The sequence below is a fragment of the Ailuropoda melanoleuca genome, chromosome 12 (assembly GCF_002007445.2).
Source record: "Ailuropoda melanoleuca isolate Jingjing chromosome 12, ASM200744v2, whole genome shotgun sequence".
Classification (NCBI taxonomy): domain Eukaryota; kingdom Metazoa; phylum Chordata; class Mammalia; order Carnivora; family Ursidae; genus Ailuropoda; species Ailuropoda melanoleuca.
Genome location: NC_048229.1, coordinates 32,251,831 through 32,275,382, shown reverse-complemented (window position 1 = coordinate 32,275,382; position 23,552 = coordinate 32,251,831). Strand labels below are relative to the sequence as shown.

The window sequence follows — 23,552 nt, the reverse complement described above, 5'->3', positions numbered from 1 at the left end:
CACTCTGGCACAGTCAGCCCAGGCACAAACGTTGCTGGAATGTGCCGGAAGGGCTCTGCAGCGCTATGAGAAACACCTCACCTAGGGGCATTTAGTGGCAGTAGAGCGTGAGCTACCAGCTCTTTAAGGGAAAAAAAAAGCTCTTTATCCAATTTGGGGAAGGAATAAGCAGCACCATTAAGAGTGCCCTCTGGCCTACGAGGCAAGCTCGGCCCCTGGGGCTCTGGGCCAGGTCCAATGCCAGGCAGCCGGCCCCAGCGCGCCCTCCGGGACCTACTTTGTGCTTGGATTTCCTCCTCTTCTTCGACCTCCTCTTTTCCTTCTCCCGCTCTTTCTTCCGCTTTCGCTTCAGTCTCCTGTGAGACTTCTCCTCGTCCGAGTCACTATGGTGCTTCTCCCCCTTTTCCTTCCGGCTCCTCTCAGGCCCTCCGGAGGTGTCCTGGGTCTCCTCGGCCCCATCGTCTTCCAATTCACCTTCTTCCAACTCACCATCTTCCCTATAAACCAACCCCAAAACCAATATGAACCCTGGGTGTGAGAGGAGATGTCCGCGGGCTCTGGGCTGGCCACGGCTGACAGGAACAGGGAGCCCAACTGCTGTGAGCGAGGCCTTCCTCAGGATGACGTGGGGACCACTGCCTCCCGTCCCACCCTGCATCCTCCCCCAAAAGGACTGCGCCTGCTTTCATGTAACCCGGACGGGGGAAGCGGGTGAGGGCCCGACACACTGGATTTTAAAGGTACTGCTGATATAGGGACAACTCTAAGCCACGATTTCTCAAAGTGCTCCAAAGGACTAGGGTTCTAAGAAGAAAACTGACAAGGTTCTGTGGTCAAATGAGGTGAGGAAAGTCCCATCCTGGGCTTTACAGTGCTTAAGGCTCTAACAGAAGTTCCCAGAAGTCGTACCGTCAAGAAACCTGTACAACCCCATGTGAGAGCCTTTCCAAAGCTTTCTTGGCCACAGAGGGTGCCCGCCTCAGGCAACATGGACTAGTGTCCATCCCCAAGTGCTGTGGTGCACAGTGGCCTGAGGTCACTGGCGTGGCCGCAGCCCTATGGAGGAGTCCAGCTGAGGGTGGTGGGTGGACAGTGGAGACAGTGCTGTGGCTCTGAAGCAGGGGTGGCCCCCAGACTCCTGGGCCCTAACCACAGTCAGGCCTGGACTGCACCTGAGGACGCAAAACATATTTTACCAAAGCCCCATAAAGAAGCGCTAGTGATAGGCTCTGGTCCAGGTTTCCGAGTCTGACCCACACCTTTAGCTGCAAAGCTCTGGGCTGGGGAGTTGGGGGACAACTGAGCCACTGGGGAAGGGGTAAGAGAAGGGTCCCAGGCCCCACACCCCTCCTGAGGTCGTCTCGTAACAGCTGCCAGAGTGCCCACAGAAGGGGTCCCCCCCACCCTACTGCTCTGACCCCAGGTATCCCTTTTTGCTCCCCATCCTACAGATTCCCTGATTTTGTCACCTCCCCCATGCCCCCCCCAGCCCTAGTACTTTAAAAAATAAAAGTACTCTCCAGACACTGCCAACAGGACATTCTAAATATCTAAATATCTACGGAGTAGGGTGGGGGGGAGGGAATAAATAGGGTTAAGAAGGGAAGCAACTGGAAAAAGATTCCAGTTTTTAGCCAGACCCACAGACACAGTTCTCACAAGTACAAGAGTTGGTTTAAAAAAAATAAAGTTTTCAAATCCTTAAAAAGCTCCCAGCGTTCCTCCTGCACGATCATGGAAGAGTATGTGTGAGAATATAAAAAGTTTCTTCCTTCCCTATTAATTAGGACCCCAAACAAAGACAAAGAGAACAGAAACAGTGGCGTAATGAACGTGGGACCCAAAAAGGCTACCCACAAAGGGAATGAATCCAGGCAGAAAAGAGCTCTCTGCTCAGAAGAGACCGAGACCAGGATCAGTGTGAGAACAAGCCTAGCAGGTGAGCGGGCCCCCAGGGCCCCTGCAGGTTCTAGCAGGCCATGTGGAAAAAAAACGCAATGGTGACTCTCCCACAGCCCTTCAGGCCCTGTCACTTGCGCCACCCCCTTTGTCCACCCTGGGTGGTGCTGCTCCCCAAATGTCAAGGATGCTGGCGAGAGGAGCCTCTCTTAACTCTCATCCCCTGAAATGCAACGGGGTCAGGTCAGCTTAAAACCCAAGTGGCCCCAAACCCACGGATACCCCAGCGGAGGTCAAGGGCAGCTTTCACAGACACAATGCAGGACACAAAATTTGTTCTGATGTTTCAAAGGAAAGGAGACAGGGAGGTGACCTATGGGCGCCTCCTGTGGCTTCCTTGCAAACCACCAGGTTGGGGGAGGGTAGTGGTCAGCCCCACAGGAAGATTCGGGCAAAGCTGGGAGGAGCCAGCATTCCTGACCAGTGAGGCACCTTCCGGCACAGGGCTTGGGTGCGGCCCACAGAACAGGGTGTGGGACGGAGCTGCCTGGGCTGGAGTGGCCTTGCCCACAGTACAAGAGTACAAGTACCACCCGACTGGGGAACTTTTTGGTGAGCTGGCCAACCAGAGGGAGTGGCTGTTACAGGGCAGCACGGCATACTCCCTGCTGCCTGGAGTTGTGAGCAATGTTGCGGGGAGGCGGAGTGTTCCTGGAGCAAACATGATGTGTGTCCCTACTGGGAACACCGTGGGCAGGCCAGGTTGCCACACCTCAGGAGAAAACACATGGAGAGGCAGCCAGACCATACAAAGGGACATTATGGAGCTGAGGAAGGCCCGGAGACAAACCGGAAAGAGAGAGGTTGGCCTTCCATGAAGAAAAGCTAAAAAGAGCATCACTCTTGACAACAGTCTGGAAAGGAAAAAGGGCAGAGGGACATGGTGAAAATTACCCAGAATCCCAGAGCAGGAAGGGATGGCGGGAACACGGGAAGACAAGAACTGCCCAGGCTCCCAGAAGCCCCGATTCGAGAAAATAAGGCTCCAATAGCAAGACCCCTCCAACTGTCTTGTTTGAGACAGGACGATTTCAAAGGGAGAATAGATGAAGGGACTTGTCAGGAGCAGAGTCCGGACACTCCCTCACCTCTGCCCACTCCAGGGCAAGGACAGCAGGACAGGGCAGAAAAAGTCTTGGCCAAGGTCACCGGAGGCCACCACCCGTCCTGCTGCCACACACCTGCTTGCTTGAATGCACAGGCCGGTTTACATCTAACACCTGGGGGCGGGGTACAAAGACCATCTGAGCAACTCCAAAGCCTTGACCCCTGACAGAATGATTCCCGAAGGCCGCCTTTTCATTCCAAAGCACTTCCCAAAGCAGGAAGTACAGCATTCAAATCCACCCTATGAAGACTTTGGGCCAAAGAGGGAGTCTCTGCATTATCTGTACTAACACCTCCAGGATATCTGGGCTCAGCGAGAACCTACCACGCAACTTTTTACAAAACGGGGAGTGAACACTTACAACTTTGTTTCCTGAGACAGACCTGGGAGAAACTGAAAAATAAACAGTATAAACCAACCGCTGGTAACTTACAAAGGTGGACAAGGGAGACCGGAGGGGACAGAGACAGGGACACTCCGGTGACCACTGTGCATTTTCAGCACCGTCTGGCCATGCTGTGCTCGGAAACTTTTCGGAGCCCCGGGCTAACCTCTGGTCACCTGCGGGGGTGCCCCTCTGCTACCGCAGGAAACTCCCAGTTAAATGTCCCGTGTGAATACAGGGTCTGTTTTCCTTTAAGAGGGGAAAGAGGAAAAAAAAGACAAGAGGACCAAACCCACTGGGACAGGGGCAGAAATCCTGGGGACCACAGACACGCCCCGCACAAAAGCAGTCTCCACAAACAGCAGCCAGGCTTCAGCGATAACACTTCACGGACTGCCAGAAAAACCCATGTCAGAGTGGGATTAAACACTGATGGAGCGCGCCTAATAGACTGTGACATAATCCCTCAAGAAAAGTGGGGGAAGCCCCGTTGCGCTAATCATTTCAATCTAGACCTGCCAAGCCCTCTTGAGACAAGCACGCAGGAGAAAGCCTGCAGCGTCAGCCGGAGCTGGGACGACCTTATTCCCAGAGCCCCGACTGGCGAAGTCCCAGGATGGCTGCACCGGGGTCAGCCTGCCAGGGCCATTAGGGACGGGAAGCCAACCAAGCCAGGGAGGGAATGGGCAGAGGCCAATGACTTGCCGGGGGTCAGATCTATCTCGAGCTTCCTGGACTAAGCTTCCAGGGCATTTAAATTTCCATTCACAGAGCTGGTGACAGCCAGCTCCTCCTCTCAGGTCAAAGACCAGATCTGGACGCCCATTCTAAGGACTGCCTACTTGGCCACTCCACGGGGCATAGGAGAGTGCCGAATTCTTCATACACCATGGGCTTGGCAAAAATAGCACTGGGTAAAGAAATCTCATGGTTCAAAGTCGGCTGGCCCTACCCACCAGCCTACAGATCTGGGCTGCGGCTTCCTCCTGCAGGCGAGTAACAACGAGGTCTGCTGCTTCCCTAGCAGCGTTCTAGGTACACTTAACCTAGCCTTGGTTTTCCCGTCTGTGGAATGGGGTAACTGTGGTACCTACAAGGATTTTTTCAGGTTAAATGAGATACTCTGGATAAAGCCCTTGACACGAGGAAGGCACCAACTACCAGGCAAAAAGTAGACACTGGTTTTAAAAACCAGCTACCGCGAGCGTGCCTCTGCATGGATAACCCTAAACTGACCCAGATGCTCACTAGAAAGTGGCTTCTCTACGGAGAAGCTACAGCCAACACCCCTGGGGGGGGCCACTGCTAACTGCTGGCCAACTAGTTCCTGCTTCACTTGGCCCGACCGTGCATGAGCAGTCCTTTCCCGACAAATCCTGCAGCTGAAACTCACAAACCAACATCCGCCCTTCCTCAGCTCTAATCTAGCTGGTACGAGACAATAACTGAGTGATGGACCAGGAAAGGCAAGGCACAGGGAGAGCTGAGCCCCAGGAAGAATGGACAAAGGCCCCTTAAATAAAAAAAGGAAGCTTCCCAACATGGAAATTCTCTAGACAAGAGATCTGGATGGAAGCTGGAAGGGGCCTAGGATTGTGGCTCAACCTGATTTACAGAAAAAAAAAGGGGGGGGGTGTGGGGAGACAAAAAAAAAAAAAAAGATGGAAACTCATGGAAGCAGTGGCTGTTACCTGAAGATCATGAGAGCCCTTGACAAGAGACGGCTAGGTTAATGTGAAGGTCAGGGTTATGATCATTAACTGCCCAAGCGCTCAACAAATTGCCTGGGTAGGCTCTGAATGACCTATTAACTAGGGACAAAATTACAAAATTACAAGGAGGCTCTGCCTCTTCAAATGTTTAACGACAGGCCTAAATGCAGAAGTCCCCAAATCCGACCGAGTGGGACAGTTGTTTACTAGGGGCGAAGGCACAGAGCCTTTCCCTCCACTGACGCTGAGGTAGAGCAGCCCCAGGGGGTGGGGAAGAACCTCACTGAGGGATTTTCAGAGGCAGGAAATTCTAGAAATAAGCCTCTGGGTCTTGCACATGTTTTTCAGTGTCCTTACTACCTAGGTTCATCGACCAGAAATCAAGCGCAAATTGGCTCTGTGTCTCCCTTTCCCTCAACATTCTCAGGTGGGGTCACAAGAGACTGTGACATCACACCACTTCCGTGGTAACCTGCCCACGTCACAGACACCAGCCCACCCGAGCAGCCAAACACAAACCAAGCACGGGAGAAGAGAAGCCCAACGACCATCAGTACCCTGAGCCCCTCACTCCAACAACGTGAGCAGAAGGGCCTGCCGATGCTGGGACCCAGATAGGAACACTACCTACTTCCAGAAGTCAATGTGGGCCATAATGGAGAAATCTGAACCAGGTCTGGGTATTTCAGATATTAAGTAATTACCGTTAATCTTGTTAGAGAGGATCACAGTTTTGTGGTTCTATTTAAAAAAAGATCTTTAAGCTAGAAATATGTGCTGGAGTTTGCAGGTGAAATGAGGTGAAATCTGGGATCTGCTTTAAAATATTCGAGGCAGGGATGCCTGGGTGGCTCAGTTGGTTAAGTGGCTGCCTTCGGCTCAGGTCATGGGTCCTGGGATCGAGTCCTGCATCAGGCTCCTTGCCAGGCAGGGAGCCTGCTTCTCCCTCTGCCTCTGCCTGCCACTCCCCCTTGCTTGTGCTCTCTGTCTCTGTCAAATAAATAACAACTTAAAAAAAAAATAAAGTAAAAAACAGAAAATAAAATACTCAAGGCAGATGGGTGATATAGCAAGATGAACCAGAATTGGCAAAATGTACAAAATTGTTGAAACTGGGTAGAGGATGGCCTTTATCCTCTCATAAAAAGCCAGAAAATTTCCATAGTAAGTTAAAAAAAGGAAAAGGATGCCTTGAGTGGGGACAACCTCAGCAGGGTGAGGATAGGCTGTCAAGGAAGGCAGAGAGCTGCAGTCTGGGGTCAGGGAAAGGGGGTGGGGGGAAGCTCCATCACCCCTCATCAAGGCCCTACCTCTTGCCCTGATTCCCGCAATGACAAAACCTGCACAGATACCCCAGGGCCTTATACACCAAAAGCAGGAGTATTCATTACAAACACTCTGTATCAGCAGCCTCCACGCCAGGCACCCTACTACTGAGTTCCCTTCTACTCCTCTGGCGCCGAGGCACAGTAACAAACCTACATTGGCCATGGGTCCTCAGCATCCTGTCAGAGACAGGCTCAGAGAGAAGAAATTTGCCTATGGGGTCACGGCAGGAAGAAGCAAAACTGGAACAAGTCCTGGATTCTCCAACTCCAGGCCCAACTCTTAACACTGTAATTAGCAATTACCTGGAAGAGAATAATTAACTCAACGGGCCAACAGACAAAACCCATGCCCTGAAATTCGTAACTGAGCTAGCAAAAACAAGATGGATGCACAGAAAACAGATACAATGAAACAGTATCCCAGGAAAGGCCAAATGGAGGTATTAAGACGCTGGGCGAGGTCCTTAACACTCTTGTGCCCCAGGGTTTCAACTGCGAAGCGCGAAGGAGTGACAGAACCTCTGGGACAGATGAATTTTCAGGGCAAGAACTTCCTGAGACCATGTAAACCAAGTGCTTAGCGCTACCCTGGCCCAGGGTAAGTCATTAGGAAGGAAAACTATCGGGATACAAAGACAAAAGGCAAATACAGTCCTTCCAACATCGAATAAAGGAACTGGGACAACATTCGAAACCCTGACCAAAAAGGTTGGATAGTTCGGGGAGTAAGAGGTGCACAGAAAGGTCCAAGAATCCTAGCCAAAACCCAAGTACAGGGTCTTCTCCCCAGATGGACAGAAAGCAAGGGGAATCCCAGAGAAGGAAATTCCCAAGCTGTCCAACACCAGAAGGAACACTTCATCCCAAAGGGTGTGGCATCCGCACTGGGGTTGGTCCAAGCACACAAACCGATTAGAGCATTTCTGTCGAGCTTCAAACAAACTGATCAAAAAAAACCTGGCTGGCTAGAGGAGTCTCGCGGAGTCTAGGGTCATCTCCTTTGTCTGAGTAGCTATTCTTCGACTCCCACTCACTCCCAACACGGCTCCTGTTCTTGATAAAGAGATCTATCTGATCCAAGTTCCTCCTGCCACATGAATCTCTGAAATTGGGTTCTTGGCAACAGAGAGTTTCCTAACCAGCTTCTCATGCCAGCCATGCTTCAGACTGCTTACAGCTGGAAAGATGCTGGTTCTCATCCAAGGAGGGCTGATTTCTATTATTCCAGAAAGGAAAACCTAATCACTGAACTTGGGAACCAAGACTCTTCCTTGTCTAGAAGTTTTTCTGAAGAAATCGGTTTGGTTCCACTTAATGAACGTAGGTGCAACGAAGACAAAGTATTCGTATTTTCAACTTGAAAGAACCCGGGCCTCGGATGACTAAGATTCGTTGTTCATACACCACTAAAGGATTCAGGGACAACTGCAATGATCTGTATCCAACACTTTGTGAACTTCCAGTCAACTGTGGGCTCCGGGTGGGGACATCAGAGGCTGGGAGTCACCCGACCTTCCAAGGGCCCAGCACAGGGCCAGGCTCAGACTGGCTGGGCGCTTGGGATACATTCCACACAAACCCAGCACCAACCCCAGCTCTGCACACCCTCCTTGTCAGCCGTGTCAACACAGACACTGGACCATTTCCCAGGAAGTAACCCGGATTACCTAAAACTCTAAGGAGGTGAATGAGGGCTTGTCTTTCATCGAAAACTCATTCAGGGAGCGTTTATCGAGGGCCTCCTGAGAGGCCAGAGGGGAACAAAAGCCCATACGTGATCGACGCATCAATGGAGGTCAAGGTGGCCAGCAATCGGCACCCCCAGAGAAGCGGCCCACCTCCACTGCCAAGAAGCTATGGTTCCTGGGACTGTGCTGGTGTGCCCCACAATGGCAGGGCCTGGAATCCCAAGGAAACCTAAGCCCTGATATCTGTTAGGAAAATGACGAGGGCAATAACCCAAGCCACCTGCAAAGGACACTGAACCAAGTGTCACTCACGTCTGGCCCCAGCTCCCTGGGGTCAGGCCCTAACAGGGATGTGTTAGCTGCGCTCCGCTTCCACACTGGCTTCAAGAATTCTCCAGTTACTTCTGATAAATGAAAAGCCCTTCCATTTAAAGGTCCAAAAGCCCAGGCTTGGGCCTCTACATGCACTGGAAGGAGTGGAACACAGGGCTGACGGAGCTGCACCAGGTCACCGAGGGACAGCACACACCCCCACCTTCTCAGAGGCCTACCTTTTTTTCTTAAAGTAATCTCTACACCCGAGGTGGGGCTTGAACGCATCACCCCGAGATCAAGTGATGCATGCTCTACTGACTGTGCCAGCCAGTCCGGACCAACTTTAAAGGCAATGCCTGTATTCCCTTTCATGCTTTCCCACCCACCCCCACTCCCACCACAACAAAATCATGGCAGCTGCCGCGCAGGTAGTAGGCGCATCAGAGCAGTGCAGGAGGGTCAGCAACCTTCTTTAAAGTTCCGAAGAATAAATATGGGCTTTGAGGGCCATACAGTCTCTGTCCCAACTACTCAACTCTGCTGTTCATCACAAAAGCAGCCACAGACCATATAAATTAATGGGCGTGGCTATGTTCCAATAAAACTTAGAATTAAAAAAAAAAAAAAAGCCAGGCAGGCAGGCTTTGGACAGGCTTTGATCTGAGAGCCACAGACTGTCCCGCCCCCGCCCCTCCCGCACCAGCAGTGGCTTTTAAACTTTGACCTTGACCCACATCTCCTCCTTTACATTTCTCTCAAACAAGTTTCCCAGAGCAGCTTTAAAACTCCACCGTACTCTGCTTTTTTCTCTCCTCTCAAATCCGTTGTTTTTCAAATGCAGGAGAGAAATCAATAGATGGGACTTCATGTCCTACTAATGGCTGTACACTGCAGTCTGAAAACTTCAGCTCCAGGATGGCATTTGGGTAGAGAGCGTGGGTCTGGGTACAGGCTGCCCGGCTTCTAACTCTGTCCCCACACCCCCTAGCTCTGTGACCTTGGACAAGTGACTTCATTTCTGTTTCAAATTCTCAGTGCAGGGCTGGGGTGAGCTACCACACACAAAGCACTCCGAAGGTCCCTGGCAGGCGATCTCTGCCCTTCATACACTGCACAAGAGACCCTGACACACCTTTGGAGAGACTAGCAATGACTCACAAGTCCCGTACGGCCGTCCTGAGTCCCACGTCCCTGCCGTTCACTGCTCCCCACCATCTCTCTACCAGAAGAGGACCGACCCTGGCTTAGAGGGAACAAACAGAATCCACCCCCTCTAGGCTTTACGCTTCTGGAGTTTACGGTTTCTAGGACCCCTGGCAGGGACAACAGGGACGAGGGAACTGGCGGACCTGCCTGGTACCTGTCATCCAGCCACTCAGGCTCACCTTGCAGTTCCCTTCTAAGGCAGCTACTTCGCAGTTAGGTATCCAGAGCTGCCACAGGGGCAGCAAAGCCCTGACTGTGGCCAGAAGCTGCAGGTGTCAAACATGGGGAGGAAACCCGAGGCCTGCTGCAGGCAGTGACAACCTTTGCCCATATCTAAATAAAGTGCTTAAGAGAGAAGAGCTCCCTGCACACTCTGAAAACCTTCCTGCTCCAAGAAAAGCACGGGACAAGCCCGACTGCTCAATGAAAAAAACCTTTAACTGACTCAGCCAAATTACCAAGGGGCAGGGGAATCGGGCACCGGGACAGGCCTTGCTCCTTTCTCAAGACTCTGGAGAATGTAGGTAAAGGACTTGCTTGAGGTGGTGTGACCAGTCAGCGGTGGGTTAGGCGCTACAGCCCTGCTTTCTCAGCCCTCAGGAGGCCTACCACGGCCATAGCAAGACTCAGATCCTAATTGCCAAAGATGAACACGGGAAGGTCGTCAGCACAAGCTCAAGATGCCGTGACTATGCTGTCATCTGTAATAAGGACATTGAGAGCAAGCAAGACAGGCCTTAAGATGGCTTCCATAGAGTTTCCACCCGACCTGCTCCCTGCGATTAAAGACACTGACCAGAAACCTACGAGGCAGAAAATAAATTGACTTCTCCCAAAAACACAAATGTTATGCTTACTTCTGTTTACATACCAGACTATAAATTCTACTTCGTGTTTTCGCTAGTAGGGATAGCAAGAAGATAAAGAAACCGAGGTTTGCTGAATGCCAGGCATCGTGTAGGCGTCCTGTTTATGCCCACTTGACCGCATTGATCCTGAGAAACGGGCATTATGCTCAGTGCCCACTGCAGGGAGAGCCAGGCCCGAACACAACCTTATCTGTCTCCAAAGGCCACACTGTTCCTTCCTGTTGCCACCTCCGACGTTCAGAAGATGTCACCACTTGCCTTACAAATAGGGAGCTGAGTCACCAACTCACAGATACAAATTCACACACACACACACAAAGTACGAGAAGGATTCTCTACCCTGAGCAATGTGGCCAAGGGAAGCAAACTACGCTCCCAGCAAATATCCTGTATTGGAATAAAAAATTATTCCAATAGCAGGATGAGACTAAGCGTACACCACCCAAGGAGCCGTGTCTTCGTTTTGTCATCAGCTGATCGAGGCAGAAATGTAGAAACCACCCACGTACCCCCCGTCAGTACTAAGAAACCCTGCGCCCTGCCTCCAGGACTGCCATCTTCAGTAACCATCAGAGCAAAATCGCTGCGCAGCAAAGACGAGGCCGATACACTTGGAAAGCCAAATCCAGGAAAATCTGGCTCCCCGCAGACAGTCCCAGTTTTACCTTGGACTTCACCAAATGAACTCTAATTTAGAGGCCCACCCAAACAGGCAGCTTTCCCACTCTTTCCAGTAGATTTTAATTATGAAACTGGCCTCAAATCATTGATTCTGATGAGACTCCCACCACCGACGAGCAGACTGCTCCTCGGGATGCTTGAATCAACCTCTTAAATGCCAACTACCAGGAACCCCAGAAACCAGCCCTTCGTCTCCTACTGTGGCAGGAGCTATGTTGCCAGGGTACTGGCAAGCACCTTGCTTAGAAACTCAGCTGTTCACTTACTGTTTGCTCTGAATCACTCTGCCACTCAACTTCCTACCCTGGGTCAGAACCCATTGCTCTGGTACTAGACAGGGTCCACAGGGACCAAAAAGCAGGTTCTCTGGAACATGGCTGGACCTAGAGCTATCCAGAGAGGCTTGGATATAATTAGCGATTTTCACCACACAGGTATTTGCCGTAACTGGATCTGGCTTATAGGAGGTGGTTCTAGGGACTTAATAGCCACAAAAACCTAGCGGAGGGGAAGAGCAGATAAGGCTACCCTGAGACATCCATTCCTCCCCTACTGGGGCAGGGAAAAGATCTAAGAGAAAGGAGCAGAGGTGGAGCCATTATTTAAGGATAAATTACTAAACCAGCTCAATATGAAATTGTCTACATTCAACTGGATCGAAACAAACTCAGAGTCAACCATTCAGCTCTAACATGCCAGGTAGGCTAATGGCTAGGAAAGCCTTCAGTTCCACAGGAGCAAAACAGTTCCCCCTTGGGATCAGCCTTCCTGGCTAAGCGAAAGCCACGGGAGCGCCGTTCTAGAAGAGCTAGCTGTACTTAAAAATCTTGGCTTGTCAAGAATCAAAAACTTAACCTTCCGAGCACATCGAAACCCTATTTGAGAGATAGGACAGCGTCTGAATCAGAAAGCCCTGGTGGGGGAATCCTAGTTTTCTTTTGAAGAACGAATTTGAGGAGAGTAAAAAATAAAGGGGTTTCAGAACCAGAATATCAGTATTTTCATGGTCACAACTGGTTGTACTTCTACTGGGATATTTTAATTTGCTTTCTGATTAAAGCTATCCCCAGAGAATATAACAATTTTAAAGACTGCAAGTGTCTAAGAGGTGCTGTTAAATCAGGGATTCTGCGTGACACCCTTTTTCTTTTGCAACATCCATTAATTTGAATTTTAACTAGCACTGGTACATCAGTTTAGGGGGGAAAAAAAGGCAGTACTGTGACATTTCAAAAACAAAGACCATCGAAGTACAGTTTGACATAATTACTGGGGCTTCTTGGGTTTTCATGGGAGGAGAGTCCTTTGAGAACGAAAAAAACAATAAACTCTTGTGTTGATATGCCTGAGTACTTTTTAAAATGTTTGGGGAAATACTTTAAAGTTCAATGACTGCGAAAATGTTCACTTACAAAAGAAATCCCATTTCCTCCACACTTCATTTTCAAGTAAAGTTAAACAAGCATCCTTCGACAACTTAGTCACTCTCGACACTTGCAAGGTTCATCTGTTAGCATCCAGTTTCTGCACTTGGCTCCTGGAGGAGGAATTTCACCAAGGAGGGAAAATTTCAAATAAATGCAATCCATTTTCGGCTGACCCTGCGCGCTGGATGGTGTGTTAAGTTTGTGCTTCAGACATTTTTTTTTTTTTTGCAGGATACTGTACTGTGTGGACGCTTCTTCCTCCCACAACTGATTTTACATACCTAAGATCACCGCTTCACAGCAGTTAGGTTGTGAGTATATGGAGAGAAAGAATAAAACCAGTGGCCCACTGAATTGCAGTTTGCAGTTCCTCATCCCAACGTGAGTGAACTTTTTTTTTCTCCTAAGAATGGAAAAAAAGGCAACAGGATCTTTCGGAGGGGAAAATTGGGCTGTGTGTTATAAAAAGTTTTCTCTACCAAAGTACATCAGGGACCAAAAGTGGGCAAGACGGAAAATGGAACTTCAACGTGTTTTGTCTTTTAACGGAAGAACTTATGCTTGTAAAACACATCAGAAGTACAGTGTTTGGTTCTGCAAGTCATTTCTGTTGCTGTTTTTATCTTGTATGTGTGGGGGGGGCAGGGGGCTGGAGGAAGTGTTCTCTCCACCATGACTGGGCGTGTTTTCATCAACTTTTCACGGTCAGGCATGTGCTTTCGAACAAAGGAACAGTGGAGACAGGGAAAGGAGACTGGGGCTTGACACGCTTTACAGATTTGGTGCTTAAACAGTACTTTACAAATGACTTGCTTAATTTAAACGTCCATCACCATAAGAGACATTGGAGTAAAAGGAGCAAATTGGATCTACTTGAACCACAATCTTTTTGGGGGGTGGGGGTGGGGGTGAGAACCTTAACTCGAATGCAAATATCATAAACCAAATTCAGTTAACTTTGTCTCCTACAAATGGACCTGAAGTATCCACTTTCTTCAAAGATGAAGGCTGGAGACAAAGCAATGGACTGAAACGGAGAGGGATACCAAGGGCTTGAAAACATATGGGCCTTTTACATAAGTTTTTGTCATGTTACAGTAACGCTTTTTTTTCCTTTGAGAAAACTGTGTACGACAAATTAAAAAAATTAAAGATCGAAAGGATGTGCAAGACTTAAAGGGCTCAACTGGGTTTAGAATCCTGATTCGAACATATAAATTCACTCAAGCATCACTTTGGTCTAAAGGCAGGAGGAAGGCAGGCAGGAAAGGGACAAAAAGAGGGAGATAATTGAATTACTCAATAAAAGAGGCTACTTACCATCCCAACCCATTGTAAGACATACACTTCTGACATAAGAGAACTCCTTAGAGGTCGAATAAAGCGTGTAAGCACCTTTGAGTAATGCACCTGCCCCCAAGAGGGGGCCCGGAAGCCCAACGTGGGCTTAGCGCACAGACCTTTGCTAATCTGTTTATTTCCTTGAACTGGAAGCAGGCTGCGATGGGCTGCGATTCCCAGGACGATACATTTAATTAGAACAAAACAGAAAACAAAAAAAAAAAAAAATTTTGTAAAAGCTCACCAAACTGCTGCACTTGTGTCTCTGAATGTGGGTGGCATTTCTTTTAAAAGGCAAAGTATGGTCTGTGAAGGAGAAAGGGAAAAGGGGAGGTGGAAGTGGGGAGAAGGGGCCATGGTGCCTGGCAAGGGAGCCCTAGCTAAGACCCCTATCTACGGGAGGGTCCTCAAGCGACTCCCCAGCCCAGGCTGCTGTGGGGCAGCCATCTGTCCAGCGCGATCTCTTCCCCTCCCCACCCCCACTCCTCCTCAGAATGCCTTTCCTGCCGGTGGAAAACCTCCTTCCATTTCCAAATCCACTCTCTGGACACCTCTTCCCCTGCTCCACCAGGAAAGGGAGGGCAAACCCTGCACCCCAACCCTCTGCTGGAGCAAGGGAAACAGGGGCCCCAACCTCGCCCTGAAACGCGCCGGGCTGGCGCCTTTATCACCCTCCAGAGAAGGGCGTGGGGCGAACCCATTTCGCACTTAATAAAGGGGAAGGGGGGCGCTCCCTTTCACCCCCTGCCAAAGGACAAAAAACCCTTGTTTTCTCTCCCGGAAGGGATGGCGCCCCATTTCAGCCCGAAAGAGGAGGGAACCCCATGAGAAAGAAGAGACCAACTTCCTCTCCCCTCCAAGGCAGGGAAACCAAACCTCGCCCCCCCGACCCCGCCAAAAACGCATCACCTAGCTATGAAAAACCAGAGCACCCCTGCCTTTTAGGAAAAACACGGGGAAGGGGCTTCTCCCCAAAGGAGGCAGGGGCTTCCATCGAAGGGGCTAAAGATCCGCCCCCCCACACCAATTTTGCCCTCTAGGGTACAGCTAGGAAGCCCCCCCCGCCAAAAAAAAAAAAAAGTGCGAGTGCCCCCACCCAAAAGACCCCCCCGCTAAAAGGATGGAGAAAGAACTGAACGAACCCCCACTTTCTGCCTAAGAAAACTAGGGTACCTCTCCAAGTAGGGCAGGGCACACCTCCCCCAGGAGAAAGGATACTGCCTGGAGCTGGGAGACCCCCAACTCCAACCCCCTAAGAGCGGGGCTACTGCTCGAGATCCCCCCCCACCAAAAGGGTCCGGGAGCCCCTCCCCCATCCCCTTCCCCAAAGCCAGGCGACGGGCAGGCGGGCCCATGGCTGCCAGCTCCGGGCGCTGGGGCAGCCAGGACCCCCGTGGGCCTCCGCAACCCCCCCCCAGCGCCCCCTCCCCAGGGCGGGCGGGCGGGCGCAGAGGTCCGGGGGGCGCCTCCTCACCTTCCCCTCAGCATGGCGCCCAAAAAAGACAGAGCGAGAGCGAGGGAGAGCGGGCGAGCGCCGCGAGGGGGGGGAAACGCATGAGGCCGGGAGAGAAAGCAAGCGAGAAAGAGCGAGCGAGCGAGAGACACCCACCGACCCCGCCCTTCCTCCTCCTCCTCCTCCTCCGCGGCCCGGCCCAACATGGCGGCCGCCCCCCTTCCTCCTCCTCCTCTTCCTCCCCCCGGGGACGCTGCCCCGGCCGGGCCGGGGGCCTGACCTGTCGTCAGGGAGCGGGAGGCGGTGGTGGAGGAGGTGCGGGGTGGCCGGGCAGGCGTCGGGGGAACACGGAGGAGGCGAAGGCGTTGATGGCGGCGGCGGCGATGGCGGCTGCGGCGACTCTGATGGTGGCGGCGGGGGGGTCCCGGGCGCGGCCTCCATAGTTCCTTTGGGGGGGAGGGGATGTTAATGCACGAAAAAGGACTGCTTGGGCGTGGCGGGAGGGGCACACTTCAGCGCTGAGGGCTCCTGATAGGAATGGGTATATATTTTTTCGGTTTCGGAATCACCTCTGCGCCGACCTCCGCGTAGGCCGCGCGGCCTAGGCCTCGGCGGGCCGCTCGCCGCTTTTCTCCGCAGCCCGCCCCTGGGGTCACTCGCTCACGGGCGCGGGGCCCTCATCGGGGCGAGAGCCCACACACACACCTCCCCCGCGGGCCCGGAGGTGGGGGACCCGGGGGACACGGACACTGGTGGGTGGTTGGGTGTAATTAGCGCGGGCCGCGCGCGATGGAGCAAGCGAGGGGGGAGGGGAGAAGAGGAGAGCGAGCGAGGGGGTTAAAAAAAAGGATTTTAGGGAGAGAGGAAACGGGCCGCGGAGACGGGCCGACTGTCTGTCTGCCTGCCCGCTCTAGGTGCCCCGGCTGCTCGGCCCCCGCCGCAGTCAGAAATTCACACAAAATGGCGGCTCAGCCCGGAGGAGCCTAGAGGCTGAGGCGGGAGGAAGGGCGAAGTGGGAGGGGGAACTGGGAGGCGGAGGCCGCGTCACGTGGAGGAGAGGGGCATAGGCCCTCTCCCGAAGGGCGACGGAAAGAGCCGAAGGGAGAGAGTGAGGCCAAGGCAAGGCGGAAAAAGCCGAAAGTAGCTGAGCGGGAGACGGGGGGGGAGGCGGAAAGAGCCGAAGGTGATGATGGGGGTGTGGCTAAAGGATGGATGGAAAGCCGCGGGAGCCGGAGATAGCCGAAGCGGACCGGGACGGGGTTGGGGGGGGAGAAAAACGAGAAACTGAGAGGGTCCGGAAGGAGCCGAAGGCGGTGTCCGAGGTGAGTGGCAGGAGGCGGAACTAGCCGAAAGAGGGATTGAGACGGAAAAGGCCGAAGGGCGGGGCTCGGGAGGCGATTAGCAGAGTAAAAGAGTGGGAAATTCACCCGAGAGCAAGCGAACCGGAAATTGCCAGATTAAGGGAAGGCGGGAAGAGCCGAAAGTTTTAGGTAGGAGAATGGGAAGAAAAGGATTCGGGCTACGAAGAGAAAAAAAATAACCGAAAGCTGGAGGCCGGGTGCCGAGAGTTGTAGGTTTCCGGAGTAAGGGAGGATCGAGCCGAGCCGGCCCGGAGCTGACGTCATTAGAGACCTCGGTCGGTGACGTCACTGGGGCGGTGCGAAAGGGGCGGGCCTTGGTACTTCCTCCAGGAAGTTTCAGAACTTGGAGCGTGGTGCCCGGAAGGCTCTCAACAAAAATGCTTCAGAAGGGAGCGATTGACCGGGTTCAAACTGTGCAAACGTAAAGCCCTTTGACCATCGCAGCTATACTAGGAGGAATTACTACTCCCATTTAGTGGATGCAGACTGAATCCTGGTGTTTAAATAATTGTCTCAAAATCATAGTATTTTTTTTAAAGATTTTATTTATTTATTTGACAGAGATAGACACAGCCAGCGAGAGAGGGAACACAAGCAGGGGGAGGTGGGAGAAGAAGAAGCAGGCTCATAGCGGAAGAGCCCGATGTGGGGCTCGATCCCATAACGCCGGGATCACGCCCTGAGCCGAAGGCAGACGCCCAACTGCTGTGCCACCCAGGCGCCCCTCAAAATCATAGTATTAACCAGAGCCTCAAGAATTTTGATCAGTGCCGGCATTCCATTGCCTCCTGCAAAAATTCGTTCAGTCCTATTTACGTCCAAGGATCTTTGTTAAGTGCTTTTATGAGCTCCTTGAACAATGCCAAGCTCTGTGATGGGCGATGGGAACAGTTTCTACCTTCCTGGAGCTTAAAAACTGATAATGCCCCAAGGCGGGGCGGGGGTGGACAACGACCTGGTAATTAAAAGGGAACCTATATTAATATGGAGGGGAGGGGGCGCCCAGGGAGGGTTGTTCAAGTTGAGATAGGAAGGAGAAGAGAAAGTTCCAGGCGGAGGAAATAGCTTATTTCAGACATGGCCAAGGGAAGGACCATTTGGGTTCCAGGAAAAACAAAAACAAAAAACCCTCAAGCGGTGTTAAAGATAAATCTGGAGGTGAAGGCACCCAGTCACTTCCTGGTATATTAACCCTACCAAAAAAGAAATGTCCCAAACCTTTCTGGGACTTAAGCTTTTTGTAAGAATAATTTACAGCCTCCTTCAGTGAGGTAATTCTATTTCCTGATAAAAAATATTTAAAAGCCATGGGTGCCTGGATGGCTCAGTCAGTTAAGCATCTGCCTTTGGCTCAGGTCATGATCCCAGGGTCCTGAGATCAAGTCCCACATCCGGCTCCGCTTGCTCTGCGGGGAACCAGCTTCTCCCTCTCCCTCTGCTTCTCTCTTTCCCTCTGCTGCTGCTCCTGCTTGTGCTCTCTCTCTGTGAAATAAATACTCTGCTGCTGCTCCTGCTTGTGCTCTCTCTCTGTGAAATAAATAAAACCTTTAAAAAATATATTTAAGCCGTTTTTGAGTGAATTTTGGTGGTATGAAATTTGTTCTGGGAAACTGGTGGTGGTCCACCCACTTGACAGCTGACTGCCTGCCAGTCAAGACTCACAATGTTCAATCTTTTCTTCTGGATCTAGTCTCTAATCTCATGATGGTTATTTAACCATTCTCTTCCCCCATCAAGTGTCCTTACCAAGAATAAATTTTTCATTCACCCACAAGAGATCTTTTTTTCCCCCTTGCATGCGTGATTGTAATAAAATGTTGGCACAATGCTTTTAACGAAATTGTCCAGAAGTTTTCTTTAACGCAAGACTAGTAGAGCAGGGCTATAAGAATGGAAAAGAAAATACTGCAAATCGTCCTTCCTCTTCTGTGCCTTGATTTCTGAACCCCGTGTATTCTAGCTATGGATGAAACAACACTTGTGGAGACCTGGGACCGCATGGAGGATAGGACCCTGTCCTTTCAAGCTGTGGTCACCAGCTGGTGCCATCTCTGAAGCTTCAGCAGGCCATTCCAGAATTCTAAAGGGCCATCTCCTTTTGGGTAATGAAGAAAATGAGAGGGGCACCAGGGTGGCTCAGTCGGTGAAGTGTCTGCCTTAGGCTCAGGTCATGATTCCAGGGTCTTGGGATCGGGTCCCGCATTGGGGCTCCCTACTCAGCTGGGAGTCGGCTGCTCCCTCTGCCTCTCCCCCACCCAGGCCTGTGCCTGCTCGCTCGCTCTCACTCACTTTCTCTCTCAAATAAATAAAATCTTAAAAAAAAGAAAAAATGAGAACATCTGCAAATCCCATGAGGCAAGAAGATTCTCCATGCCTTTTCAGTGTCCTACTAGAACACCGTCTAAAATTGTCAAGCCCTTCTGACATTCTAGATGTCACTTTTTAAAAAATTTATTTGAGGGGCGCCTGGGTGGCACAGCGGTTAAGTGTCTGCCTTCACGCTCAGGGCGTGATCCCGGCGTTCTGGGATCGAGCCCCACATCAGGCTCTTCTGCTAGGAGCCTGTTTCTTCCTCTCCCACTACCCCTGCTTGTGTTCCCTCTCTCGCTGGCTGTCTCTATCTCTATCGAATAAATAAATAAAATCTTTAAAAAAAAAAAAATTTATTTGAGAGAGAGCAGAGAGCACAAGTTGGGGGAGGGGGTGTCAAAGGGAGAAACACGGAGCCTATTGCAGGGCTCGATGCCAGGCTCTATCCCAAGACCCTGGGATCATGACCTGAGCCAAAGGCAGACCCTTCATCGACTGAGCCACCCAGGCGCCCCTCTAGATGTCACTTTGACTTACTATTTGTTGATGAAGGTCTATATTCTGAAAAGTTAAGGAGGATTCTCAAGTTTCAAATGGTTTTTGTCTCGCAGAAAAGACAAACTTGAATGATATTTAATCAGTTTTGTATCAAACTTTACAACCTAATTCCTGCATTCTTTTTTTTTTTAAGATTTATTTATTTGAGAGAACACATGTGCACATGCACACAAGTTGGGGAAGGGGCAGAAGGAGAGGAAGGGGAAGAATCTCAAGCAGACTCCCCACTGAGCACAGAACCCCACACAAGGCTGGTTCGCATGACCCTGAGATCCTGACCTGAACAGAAAGCAAGAATCAGACACGCAACCGACTGAGCCACCCAGGCGCCCCTCCAGCATTCTTTTTTATGTTGTCTGTACATACCCACTTCTCATCTCCAGCTTGAACCAGCTTTATTTTTCTGCTGGTTCCCTCATGAATGACTTCATTCATATCCTTTAATACCCTTTGTAGTAAACTGGTAGTCTAGTAGGTAAACTGTTTTCCTGAGTTCTGCTGAGCCACTCAAGCAAGTTAATGGAACCAGAAGAGGTTGTGGGAACCCTCCTATTTATAGCCAGTCAATCAGAAGTGCTTCCACTTCAAGGCAGAGGCTGGGGGTGGGCTGTCTTAATGACAACAAGCTCTTAACCTGTGGGTTCGCCTGCTAACTCCAGGGAGATAGTAGCAGCACGGAATTGCAGTGTGGAACTTCAGCTGGTATCCCCCAGTTGCAGAACTGCTTGCTGTAAGAAAACCTCCAAGCATTTGTTGACAGGAGTACAGAAGTATAGAGCTTTAGAGTAGAGGAGAAACATAGTATCTCCCTTAGAACCAGTTTGGAAGGGGTGCCTGGCTGGCTCAGTGGGAAAGCATCTGACTTTTGATCTGGGGGTAATGAGTTCAGGCCCCACATTGGGTGTAGAGATAACCTAAAAATGAAATCTTTAAAAAGGGCGGGGGGCGGCACCTAGATGACTCAGATGGTTAAACGTCTGCCTCTGGTTCAGGTCATGATATCCAGGTTCTCGGATTGGGTCCTGGGATTGAGTTCTCCATTGGCCTCCCAGCTGTCTGCTTCTCCCTCTCCCTCTGCCTCTCCCCCTGCCTCTCCCCCCTGTTCATGCTCTTTCTCTCTCTCAAATGAATAATCTTAAAAACAACAACAACAACAACAAACACTTGGGAAGATGGCTTGGCAGTATAAACTACAGCTGAAAATAAGCCTGCCTTATGATTTAACAATTCCACCCAAAAGTATATATCCAACAAATACGTACCAAAAGGCACCAACAAGAATGTTCACAGCAGCACTAATCAAAAAAATAGTCCCTAATTGGGAACTACTTAAATGCCTATCAGTAGGAGAACAGACAGCTAGAGTGTAGTATATTTGTCACTTTTGAGAACCCCTGGGTGGCTGGATTAAAGACCAAATGGCAGTCCTTTGCAATACACCTTGGGCAATACATCTAGAGAACCTTCTCTTGCATGGGGCCCTAGCAGCCTTCGAGCTTTCTTGACTGATGAGTGAGAGAAAGTCTCCCACCCTTGATACAAGTTGCCTCCGAAATTCCAAGAGACAGGGCACCTGGGTGGCTCCGTCGGTTAAGCATCTGCCTTTGGCTCAGGTCATGATCCCAGAGTCCTGGGATTGAGCCCCGCATCAGGCTCCCTGCTCAGCGGAGAGCCTGTTTCTCCCTCTCTTTCTACTGCTCCCCCTGCTTGTGTGCTCTCTCTCTATCAAATAAATAAATAAAGACTTAAAAAAAAAATTCCAAGAGCGCCACCAAACAATGTGGATTTCTCTGTGTGTGTATGTGTATGTCTTTGTGTGTGTGTGTGTGTGTCGTGGGGGGGGGCAGAGGAGGGTTGCAAGTTTTAGCAACTTGCCCTGTATTTTAGGAAAGAAAATATCCCCCAAATAACAAAATTCTTCTTCTGGACTTCCAAAATGTCTCTAAGCTTGGCAGATCCTTGTGTTTTTCTGAGATGAAATCTGTGATGGCCTTACGTCTGACCAATTCTTCCCTGGTACCTGTTTCTATTCTGGGAACATCAATATTCTGGCCAAGGATTTTATTTTTCTCGTTATAGGGGAAGCTCTAGGGTGTGTTCTTTACACCGTGAATAAGGGGAGCTTTACAGAGAAGTCATTACACCACATGGAAGAAACACCAGAAACTGACTGCAGCCTCTGGAAATAACTAGAGAAGAAAGGAGGAGACTATTGACCAAAGAGAGGCATTATGGTATGTGGGATCTTGCTGACTGCCAACCCAATAGCTATTTCCTGTTTCTTCCTAATGCAACCCTGGATTTATTGGGAAATGGGGGGGGGGGGGGCTGGTTATGAAGGCCAGGCTAGAGCATTGGTCCACTTGGTTCTCGAGGAAATGATGTCGCCCCCTAGAGGACATTTTGGGAATTATCGTGGGAAATTTGTTTTTATTTTTGGGTTGTCAACTGGTTCCCAAGAGGACAGTATTGCTCCCTCAAAGGCATTTTGGAAGTTTGTGGGGACTTTTCTGGGCACCACAATAATGAGGGGGTGTTACTGGCTCTAGAGAACAGGGGCTAATGAACAAAATTAGTGGTAGTTTTTAAATAATGGAAAGAGCTATTTATACTAAGCTATATCAAACTGTAATGCTGAGCTTTTCCAGTTTTGGAATTATGTGCATAGCAAAGTCATGGCAGACCTGGGAATTTACGAGATGTATATTACCACCTTTGGGGTAATGAAAATGTGTTGGAACTAGAAAGAGCGGGTGGTTGCATAGCCTGGTGAATGTACTGAACGCCACCAAATCGTTCACTTTATTTATTTTTTCTTAAGAGAGAGAGAGCAGGGGAGGAGCAGAGGGAAAGGGAGAGAGAGGCTCCATGCCCAATGCAATGCCGATGCAGGGCTTGATCCCAGGACCCTGAGGTCATGACCCCAGCTGAAAGCAAGAGTCAAAAGCTTAACCCACTGAGCCACAAAAGCACCTCTGTTCACCTTAAAATGGTTAATTTTAGGGGCGCCTGGCTCACTCCGTTGGTAGAACTGGCCCTTGATTTCGGGGTCATGAACTCAAGCACGCATTGGGTGTAGAGTTTGCTTGAATAAACAAACTTAAAAAAAAAAACTTAAATAAAATGGTTACTTTTAAGTTATGTGAATTTCTTCTTTTATGCGAATTTTATTTAACACAAAAAGTTTATAAAAACATGTATACCCCCAAATTTGAGAATATACCATTACATTAAATTTTCTCAATAAGCTTTAGGAAAGTATAAGGGGGGGAGTGGGAAAAGGGACCCTTTTAGGGGCATCTGGGTGGCTTCGTCGTTAAGCGTCTGCCTTCGGCTCAGGTCATGATCCCAGAGTCTTAGGATCGAGTCCTGCATTGGGCTCCCTGCTCTGCTGGGAGCCTGCTTCTTCCTCTCCCACTCTCCCTGCTTGTGTTCCCTCTCTGGTTGGCTGTCTCTCTCTGTCAAATAAATAAATAAAATCTTTGGGAAAAAGAAAAAAAGGAAAGGGACCCTTTTAGATGTTTAATGAGTCTAGAAGAGCAGGAGAAAGTAATTTATAGGGCAGGTTGCTTGATTTTCAGGGCCCTTTTCCACAAAGTGATCATTTTACAAAAGTGACTGCATTCTCAGAGGGTATAGATCAGGTCACTCCCTAATCAATTAGAAATGACTACATGCCATGGATCTTCAGGGTCATTTCAAGGTCAGTATATTAACTAAAAAATCATTTAATGCGAAGGATCAGTCTTAGCCCTTCAAAATAATTTGACTCCCTTTATTTTTATTTCTATGATACATGCACATTTTGCTTAAAAATATAAGACAACTCAGCCGAAGTGTTTATTTCCAAA

The 23,552-nt window shown here is 50.2% G+C and overlaps 1 protein-coding gene across 1 annotated transcript in view; it reads right to left on the bottom strand.

The window, feature by feature from the left end:
- ZC3H4 (zinc finger CCCH-type containing 4) overlaps window positions 1-17,077 on the bottom strand; it is a 41,932-nt gene extending 24,855 nt beyond the window's left edge. Inside the window, 3 exon segments of the mRNA XM_019803585.2 lie at window positions 278-497; window positions 15,753-15,918; window positions 17,014-17,077. Of these exon segments, the coding sequence (XP_019659144.2) occupies window positions 278-497; window positions 15,753-15,913 (381 nt within the window). The 5' untranslated portion in view covers window positions 15,914-15,918; window positions 17,014-17,077.
- Window positions 17,078-23,552: the final 6,475 nt, after the last annotated feature.